The 10,214-nt window shown below is 39.2% G+C and overlaps 1 protein-coding gene across 3 annotated transcripts in view; it reads right to left on the bottom strand.

The window, feature by feature from the left end:
* Positions 1–10,214, bottom strand: part of LOC118813050 (dematin-like) — a 60,366-nt gene that overhangs the window by 9,675 nt on the left and 40,477 nt on the right. For all 3 annotated transcript variants that reach the window (XM_036578188.1, XM_036578187.1, XM_036578186.1), the window contains 8 exons: positions 10,198–10,214; positions 9,600–9,732; positions 8,599–8,643; positions 8,014–8,163; positions 4,592–4,728; positions 1,464–1,569; positions 407–456; positions 267–315 (listed from right to left, as the gene is read on the bottom strand). The exon at positions 10,198–10,214 is cut by the window's right edge and continues 28 nt beyond it. In XM_036578188.1, coding sequence (XP_036434081.1) covers positions 267–315; positions 407–456; positions 1,464–1,569; positions 4,592–4,728; positions 8,014–8,163; positions 8,599–8,643; positions 9,600–9,732; positions 10,198–10,214 — 687 coding nt within the window. The remainder of the gene's footprint in view (positions 1–266; positions 316–406; positions 457–1,463; positions 1,570–4,591; positions 4,729–8,013; positions 8,164–8,598; positions 8,644–9,599; positions 9,733–10,197) is intronic.

The following is a 10,214-nucleotide window of genomic DNA, read 5'->3' on the forward strand; positions in this document are numbered from 1 at the left end:
TAGAATAGAACACAATAGAACAGACCAGAATAGAGTAGAATAGAATAAATACAATAGAACAGACCAGAATAGAGTAGAATAGAATACAGTAGAAGAAAATAGAACAGACCAGAATAGAGTAGAACAGAATAAACACAATAGAACAGAACAGAATAGAGTAGAACACCAGAGAACAGAATAGGATAGAATAGAAAGGAACAGAATAGAATAGAGTAGAACACGACAGAATAAAACAGAACAGAACAGAATAGAACTGAACAGCTTACTCTGACAGGCTTTATCACTGTGTGATGATGAAAACTCTGCAGACTGGAGCTGAAGCAGAAAACACCATTAAAACAGATTAAATTAAATTAAAATAGTATTTAAGTAATGTTCTGTTTTTTGTGTGCCTGTGTCCACTCACCCTGGTCAGACCGCTGCGGCTGTAGTTAGGGAATGAAGGAGATTTGGGTCCTGTGTGAACAAAACAAAAATCTTTAATATATAAATATAATAAAAATCACAAAACATGATCAATTAAACACACACCAATCCATTATTTAACTCCTTAAAACTGCAGATTTATGATAAAAGTAATTATTCATCATGAAGTATTCAGTATCTCGGTGAATTATTAAATTATTTATTTATTTGATTGTGGAATGTCTGGCCATTGCTGTCCAAACAAGGTGAGTTTTCTCGTCGCCACTAGGGGTCACTGTTAGTCAGGCACCACAGCAGCTGGGACAGAAAGAGGCAGTAAACAGTGAAACTGCGTTTATGTTTTCTTAAAAAAATAAACCCGAAAGCTTTGTGCAGAATTAAAAGAGGGAGATGCAGCTGGATTTATGATTGATTATCAACGACAGCAGCTGTAACTGAACGTTTCTCACTGTCACATCAGCTTCCATTCAGCATCCTGACAGTGAGGACTGACTGACACTGGACTGTTTATAGGAAAGAGTGAAACACACTTTCACACACACTGCTGTTCTCATCTGGAGTCGAAAGTATTTATTATATACAAATCTCACAGCATAACACAACATAATAACACAATATAATATAATATAATATTACATAACATATAACATAACACAACATAACATAACATAACATAACATAACATAATATAATACCGAAGAATAGCATTCTACATATGGTATGTGAAATCTTAAAAGTGGTGATAAAAATTTGAGAATTTTCTAAAATTTAATTATCAACAGTACTTTTAACAAACAATTAGCAGTGGTTGCCAAGCAACACAACACTCAGAGTTGATGATGAGAGTTTTTAATAACTCATTATGCATTAATGCAGAATCCAGGGTGTGTGTATAACGACGTCTTTACAGCGGCTTCAAATGTGGATCAGCCAATCAGATTTTAGAACATTTGCAATTACACTGTAAAGGTTATTAGTGTATAAATTGATTATAAGTGATTACAGACTTTTGATCGGTATCGTACACGAACGCTCACCCAGGTGTCCGTACGTCCGGTCCGGCAGAGAACGTGTTTTCCTCCGAACTGGAACCTCTCTCTCCATCTCCTCCTTCAGTATCAGCTTCCCCAGATTAGACTGAATCTGAGAGAGAGAGAGAGAGAGAGAGAGAGAGAGACAAAAGAAAGACAGAGAGAGACAGAGAGACAGAGAGGGACAGGAAAGAAAGACAGAGAGAGAGAGAGAGAGAGAGAGAGAGAGAGAGAGGGAGGAAAGAAAGACAAAGAGACAGAGAGACAGGAAAGAAAGACAGAGAGAGAGAAGAGAGAGAGAGAGAGAGAGAGAGAGAGAGACAGAAAATAAAGACAGAGAGAGAGAGAGAGTGAGACAGGAAAGAAAGAAAGACAGAGAGAGAGAGAGAGAGAGAGAGAGAGAGAGAGAGAGAGAGAGAGAGAGAGTTAGAAACTGAATCCGAGACTAAAAGACTGATCGTCTTGATTTTCAGTTTCAGCGAGATATGTAAGAACCCCAGAGGACTGTGGGTAATCTGACCCACACTGTGGCCTTCAGCTGAAGGTCGAGTGAGAGTCTATAAGGCTGGAGAGCCAGAATGCAGTGACCCCCACACGGCTCCAGGCTCCGGGATGTTTTTGTTAATATTACAGCAGATGTAATATCTTATAAAGATATATGGATTTCTTCATTTTAAATTAACTAATCATGCTCAAAACATTAAACTATTCAGGGGCATTAGATTTCTTTAATGAATTATCCCTTCAAAGGGACACTCCACCCAAAATTACAAATCTAACCATCACTGCATCTGTTGCAGATGTGCTCAGTCACCTCCTTTAGCGGAAATGCAGCGCTCTCTAGAGTGAGATATTCCAGTTTAAAGACTATGCAAACCTTTTTTAATGAATTTAATGATTAATGATTTTTTTCATAATCTGGTGAGTGCAAAAAGAAGGCAGATAGTAAACATTGCTGCCAGGTACACTGCACTCCACAAGCATTCTTCAAATGAACTGTGTCTTTAACGAAGAACAAAGCTATTAATTTGATAACTGAGATAAGATCTGCACTAATGCTAGCCCAGAGATGCGGGGGTGCCAGGTGATCACAGCACCCCCAGATTTCAGGACTGAAGCTGATAAAAGCAACAATAATAATACAGAGATCTGAACTGTTTAGTAATTTGAGAATAGCAAAGACTCATTTGTGCTTTTTTTACAGAGGAGTTCATATTTTTCTCCTTTTATTTACATATTTTCAAAATCTACAGTAAACTCGCTTCCCTCAATAACAGCTGGCTGTATCTGTCGCTAAAATACACGCGGGTTGGGGGTCAAAGAGGCCAGTTCTGGACCCCAAAGCAGCCTAATACTGTTTACATTTTTACATTTAAAACATAATACTGCATGTTTTAAATGTAAAAATATGATCTAACATAATAATAACGTTTTATCAGCCATTATATCTCCAGCTCAGTGTGTGTTCTCACCGTGTGACTGTGACAAACTGGTTACCACACTACATTTCAACAACCTGATTGGTCACCAGTTAGTTAATCTGCAGTTCGTCCAGAGTGAGAGATGTGCATCAGGGGTCTGATGTGTTATATGTATATACTGTCGTCTCTCGCCTCATTATAGTGCAGCATGACACATTCTGTTTCATGTAAATTATCAAAAAAATTCAAACGGAAAAAAATGCAAATAATTTTGTATGATGTCATCAATGACATCACATATAAGCTGCTTAAAATTTCAGCACCCCCATACCTTCCCACGTTCCTGTGCTAGCCTGTATTTACTGGTCTATAGATCAGTGAGCGTGTTTGCATGCACTCAGTAATCCGATCACAATCGGATTTCTGCAGTTATCTGATTATTCAAGTGGTCATGTAAACAGCACAGTCTGATTTCCTAGATCAGAATAAAGTTTAGAAATCTGATAAAGAGGCTGGATTTTAGCTCAGTTATCAGATTTCTCAGTGCATGTGAACACTTACTCTGAGCCTGACTGAAAAAAAATTTGGAGCGACACTGAAACCGACTACATGCTTATGGGTCTGAGGATGTCCTAAAATGTTGCCCGGAGCCCCACCTAATGCTAATTAACGTATATTTGGTGTCGATGTTTGTTTGCATTTGCCTTTTGCATTCCGACACTTAAAGCGCATCCGCGCTGAAAACTGAATCACTAACTGTCACTTTGCTGTTGATTTATCAGTTTTGCATTTTCATTTTCATTCTGTCAGACATGCAGCCGATTGTTATGAAAAAGAAATAAAATTGTAAACGTTGCATTCTGATTTTAGTTTTGACACGCATTCTGCATTTCATGAAGAAAAGCCAAAGTGAAGCTTGGATTTTCTTTTCTCTGTTAGCTTTTTCATTTTAGATTTGGCCATGGAAAACCAGAATAACGACTAAAATGAAATGACAAGCAGCTGTTTTGCATTTATTTTTATTTTTGTCACGAATGACTCGTGCTTATGTGAAAATTTGAAATTTCATTACATTTTCAATTTTGGCAGGATATTTGCGTAGATGTTTGGAAAAAGAAATGACAAAAAAGGTTTGCATTTATATTTTATTGTTTTAATTTTAATTTCTTTTTTGGCCGGATTTGCCTCCCATACATGCTTGACGAAATGAATGTTTTTAATAAAAAGCCGCAGCACGGAGTTTGAGTTTTACGTTACATTTACGTCACATCATCTTCCATGAGTTTATTGGGTGGTTGTAAAGCAGAAATCTGATTACTGCCTGACTCAGTTTCCCCATTATCTGATTACTCAAGAGCATATAAATGTGCTGATCGGATTACTGACAAAATCTGATTTTCTGCAGTTATCGGATTATTAAGTGCTTGTAAGCGCACTCAGTGGCTTGGCTAGCAGTCACGATTGATTGACACCACAGGGATTCTCAGTGGCTGTATGATGCATGCTGGGTATTGTAGTGAGAGAGCATTGATGAATGGAAACACGGAAAAAATCGTGAATTCTATCGGGCCGATGAGGCTGAGGGATACAGTGAACAACACAACAAATGAGGGAAAACTGCACAACACAACAAATGACATAAAGCTATAGCTTTAGGCCGGAATTCCCCTTTAAGTGAAGATGACTTCTCACCAGCTGTTTAATCATCATTACCTTGTTGAGCTCCTGTTTCTGCATCTGTCTGAGTCTCCACATGTCATCCGACAGATCTCCTTCATCATACTCATCCTCATCCTCGTCATCCTCTCCTTCAGCTTTCTGAGACGCAGCCTTCTTCTTCCACTCTGTCTCTGAAATACAAACAGCGCGGTGGGGTGAGTCTTCGAGGGTGATTAAGGGTTAAAGCTCCTTACTCCAAATGCACTTGATCAGCCAAGACATGTTTGTTGTCTGATGTTTACTTCTATGTTTTTCCATAGGCGCTGCAAGTGGAGCTGGGCACTAAAATGATAACGATAATTATCGCCATATAACTTTCCTCGATAGAACTATAAGAAACGTTTGATAAATGCTCGATATAACAGACCATTATCACACTTCCACGTTCAGCGTCAGACGTGGCGTTTTCTACTGCAAGGAAAGCGACACTACTCAGCTTTTGCCACGAGAGGGCGCACTTCTCAGTTTTTCGACATGACTGGGGGGGGGGTGGTGAGTAAAATGAGTCAAATATACTTTAGTAACGTCTGAAATGTGGAGTTATACATTCCCTGTCTGAGTGGAGCGATCAGCGATCTGTTCTCCTGTGACCGAGTGTGAGTGAGGAGATCAGTGGCGTGACTGTACTGTCCTACAGTGAACTCACCTTTTTACTACCATCCTAACCAGCTTTAGCAGCGTTAAATCACGTCTGCTCCTCACAACTACAGCACTGTTACAGCGCTCAGTCATATTTGAGTATTAGTGCGTTCCCAAGCAATGAAAGTGAAAGAAAGAAGTGAGTTAATGTAAATTACAGCCCTGATTTAAACAAAAGTAAACTGAGGAAGCTGTGAGGCATTGGAGAGTGGGAGAGCGCTATCTTCCCAGGCTAGTTGTTTTTAGCAGCTGGCTAACTTGAAGCAGCGCACTGTCACTCACAAAACACGGCGAACTGATGATACTGTAGATCAAACAAGACAAATAAGGAGTGATTTCAGTTTAAACATATCTAAAAGGAGGACTCTGTTTGTCTGGTGTTGATATATTGCAGTTCACCCCTCAAACTACTACGACAGAATAAAGAAACCCAGTCGTCTGCTAGCTGGTGTCTGTGATATGTTATGTGGTAAGAGCGGATGGCAATAAGGCGGTGTGATCCATCACTGACCTACCAAGCCAGCTAATGTTTGCTGTTCATACTAAACTGACTTTGTTGAGAAGCTAAACAGTTTAGCATAGCCTAGCGCTCATCACCAGACAGCTAAAATAAAAAATAGTTTTCTTATCGCCCAGCTCTAGCTACTAGGCTTATGCAGCTAGTAATAACAGCTTATAATTAGCATGATGCTAACTGCATGTCTAAATCTTCACTCACATCAAACCATGTGTAGGTGTTCAGTGTCTCTAATAGACCTGAATATGTGGTTTCTGGCTCTGTATGACTCACTGATATCTATAAACATGGACTAAAGTATGTTAGCACAGCTACAAACAGTAGCAGCTGTACTGAAACCTGAATTTTGTCTCTTGTCCATGGTTGTAGACGAGTGTGCCACACACTGTCACATACTGTAATACTGTGCTGTGTCTGAGGTGAGATTTTAGCATGCAGCTAGCACCACGCTAACAGGTGGGGCATAAGCTTCCATTACTGGTTAGCCACATTAGCCTCGTAGCTCCAGCGCAAACCTAAAGAAGCAAAACACCAAACGTCTACATTTTGCTGTAAGGTGGAAATCTGGGCAAATTTGATTTTTTGTCGAACTATCGCTTTAAAGGGAGGATAAAAAGATGATGGTGGTAGATTAAAGAAAACAGAGGATAGTAAAATGTATGAAATAATGAACAAAGGAGAGTTTAAGAGAGAAAAAAACATTGAATTATTGGTTCCACATGAATAAAACACTGAATAGTACAAATCCAATTCCAAAAAAAATTGGGACAGTGTGTGAAATACTAATAAAAACAGGAAGAAGTAATTAGTAAATTCTGTTTGACCTGTTTTAAACTAGAAAACAGAACAAAAAAACAATAATTGGTGTTTTATTTTAAATATAAATGTAAATATATATGTTCATTCCAAATTTGATGCGTGCAACACATACCAAAAAAGTTGGGACAGGAGCATGTTTACCTCTGTGTTACACCACCTTTCCTTTAACAGCACTCAATCGTTTGGGCACTGAAGACACCAAAAATGGATTTCAAAAAGTCATAATTTGTACTTCATAATGCATGACACTTTTTCAATGGGAGACAGTTATGAACTGCAGGCAGGTCAGTTTAGCACTAGCACTCTCTGAATATGCAGCCACGCTGTTGTAACACATGCAGAATGTGTCTTGTTTTTGTTATATTGAAATAATCATGGACATCCCTGAAAAAGACGACGTCTAAAAGGCAGCATATGTTGCTCCAAAATGTGCTCAGTGTTAATGGTTCTTTCACAGATGTGCAGGTTACCCAATAATACCTCCCCTACATCATGACACATGCTGGATTTTGGACTTTTCTTCTTTGCCTGGAGAACACAATGTCCATTAATTCCATAAACAACCTGAGAGGTTAATTTGTCAGACCACAGTCTGTCTTCTTTCCAGTCAAATAGACGGGTGATGTAATTTTAAACCCTTATAATAAACGAAGCTGATCTCATAATTTTTTTTTTCTACTGAAAGTCGACCCATTTTTCCACAAATCTGGGCTATAAACTATAAACAGATGGCGTCTCTTCAGTGATCTGCTCTGTAAACATTATTTTTATAAAGAAATACAAAGAGCGTCTAAGATTTTTGGCTTTCAGCAGTAAATTGTAAGCATATAGCAATATGTGTGATCATAAAACACGTGCTGTTAATTTGAGGGGAGCTTTTAAAATAAATAAATAAATAAATAAAATAAAAATTTACATTTATTTCATGCAGTTACTGAATAATTTGCCTTACGATTTGGTCATGTAAATTCAGATGGACAAACCAAAATGTACTCTGGTGAATAAGAGTTTAAAATGTTTTTGGAACATTTCACAATGTTTCTAGTCTTAGTTCCTGTACTTAAATTGTTCCCGTACATGTTTTTTGGAACATGTTGCAGGCATCAATTTTCTGAATGTGTGTATGTCTAAAAAAAACAATGAACTTGATAAGATAAAACATTACATATCTTGTTGCTGTCCTGTTTTTATACAAACACAGTTAAAGTAGATTTATAAATCACTGATTTCTGTTTTTATTTGCATTTTACCCACAGTCCCAACTTTTTTTGGGAATTAAGGTGGTACAACAACATCCAGTGTACACATCTGAATGAAGTAAATTCAAATCAACACTTTTTCAGTGTGAAGAATGCAGACATACAGAGTGAATAAGAGAGAGTTACAGAGAGAGTGAGAGAGTGATATATACAGAGTGAAGAGTGTGAATAAGAGAGTGTACCAATAACAGCGAGTGATGGAGGGCAGGGCCAGTACTCGGTCTCGATCTTGGAAGGCTGGTTGGGGTCGGGCGGCTGAGCTCCGGGGAACCGAGACGACTCAATAATCAGATCTTCAATGTGCTTACTGTGGGGGATATGACCCGATACATCTACACAAACAAAACACAAACAGCATCAGATCCTACATGCGCTTCTTATGATGACAGTTCACAATCATGGATGCCCACATGTGCCCCTGCACAAAAAGAACAAAATCTAATGTTGCAGTTATACTGATACATATTGCAGTTGTAATATGCATCATGCAATATATTAAAATATGATGGTAAATCAACAATATGACAGGGGTCAGGATTTGCCTGAATAATTCATAGTAGATCCTGAATAATACATAGTAGTTACTCAGTACTTCACACTAAATTCATAACAGATATGGATTAGTCCATAATAGTTAATGAATAATAAGTCTTAAGATTAATAATAGAATAATAAGCCTGCAGTATAAGAGGCTGAAGAACAAGCATTTTGATTGGACTCTTCATCAGATAAGCAATCCCATAATATTCCTGTGTTTCTTCTCCTACCTTGTTTATATATAGGGGGCTTCTTGTATATGTTGGTGCCGTTATCTGTAAAGAAGGAAAAAGGGTTTCACCAAATTATGCAGTCAAAGAGGGAAATTTGTTGTGTTTGTTTTGTACCCTGTTCTTCAGTGGTCAGGACCCCCATGGACCCTCACAGAGCAGGTACTGTTTGGATGGTAAATCATTCTCAGCACTGCAGTGACACTGACATGGTGGTGGTGTGTTAGTGTGTGTTGCGCTGGTACGAGTGGATCAGACACAGCAGTGCTGCTGGAGTTTTTAAACACTGTGTCCACTCACTGTCCACTCTATTAGACACTCCTACCTTGTCGGTCCACCTTGTAGATGTAAAGTCAGAGACGATAGCTCATCTGCTGCTGCACAGTTTGTGTTGGTCATCCTCTAGTCCTTCATCAGTGGTCACAGGACGCTGCCCACAGGAAACTGTTGGCTGGATATTTTTGGTTGCTGGACTATTCTCAGTCCAGCAGTGACACTGAGGTGTTTAAAAACTCCAGCAGCACTGCTGTGTCTGATCCACTCAGACCAGCACAACACACACTAACACACCACCACCACGTCAGTCTCACTGCAGTGCTGAGAATGATCCACCACCCAAATAGTACCTGCTCTGTGAGGGTCCATGGGGGTCCTGAGCACTGAAGAACAGGGTAAAAGGGCGCTAACAAAGTATGCAGAGAAACAGATGGACTACAGTCTGTAACTGTAGAACTACAAAGTGCACCTATATAGTAAGTGGAGCTGATAAAATGGACAATGAGCGTAGAAACGAGGAAGTGGTCAGAATGTTATGCCTGATCGGTGTATATATAGCACATATGGGGTATATTATTATCACATATAGTTGCTTACATATATATATAACACATATGGGACATATTATGGTCACACATATACGTGCTCACATAAGTAATGCATATGTGTGACCCTACATCCAGACAATGAACAAAAACATGTGTGTGTTTGTCGGTGTGCGTCACCTGGTCTGTGGAAGTGTTGCTGCTGGGGCTGAGTTTTGCTCACACTGCTGCTCCTACACAGTGGCAGTGTGGAGGGGGAGGAGCTTCCAGAGGATTTCTGCTCCAGCCAATCCCTGTCCTTCAGCACAGCGTTCTACACAGATACACAGTTCAGCAGGTTATCATGCAGCTTCATGTCCGGCATCTTCCAGCAAAGTCCTCGGCGTCCTCTACAGCACATGGTTCATATTTTTGTGTTTTCAGTGTTTATAATGGCTCGTTCAGGTGTGCTGGGAGCTGGATTAGGGGTTAAAATGTGGGCTACCTGGGGGTCCCCAAAGACTTGATTCAACACTACAACACTCAGGCCTTACGTGACACACAGTTTCCATTAGACAAGTTTTACAGAATGCAGAACACATTTCTTTTGTTCATATTAGACAAATTATTCACGCTGATCCATACAGTGTTTGTTTGGAGACAATACATAAACATACACTAGTAAAATATGAACTCAGTTTACAGCTCACTGACTGGTGTACTAAAGACTTCTGTTAGCTACATTAGCCTCATAGATTCAGTGCTTTAACTGTGCATTTACAACACGTAGCAATCTTACCTCAGGAGACGGAGGAG

The sequence above is a fragment of the Colossoma macropomum genome, unplaced genomic scaffold, assembly GCF_904425465.1.
Source record: "Colossoma macropomum unplaced genomic scaffold, Colossoma_macropomum, whole genome shotgun sequence".
Lineage (NCBI taxonomy): Eukaryota > Metazoa > Chordata > Actinopteri > Characiformes > Serrasalmidae > Colossoma > Colossoma macropomum.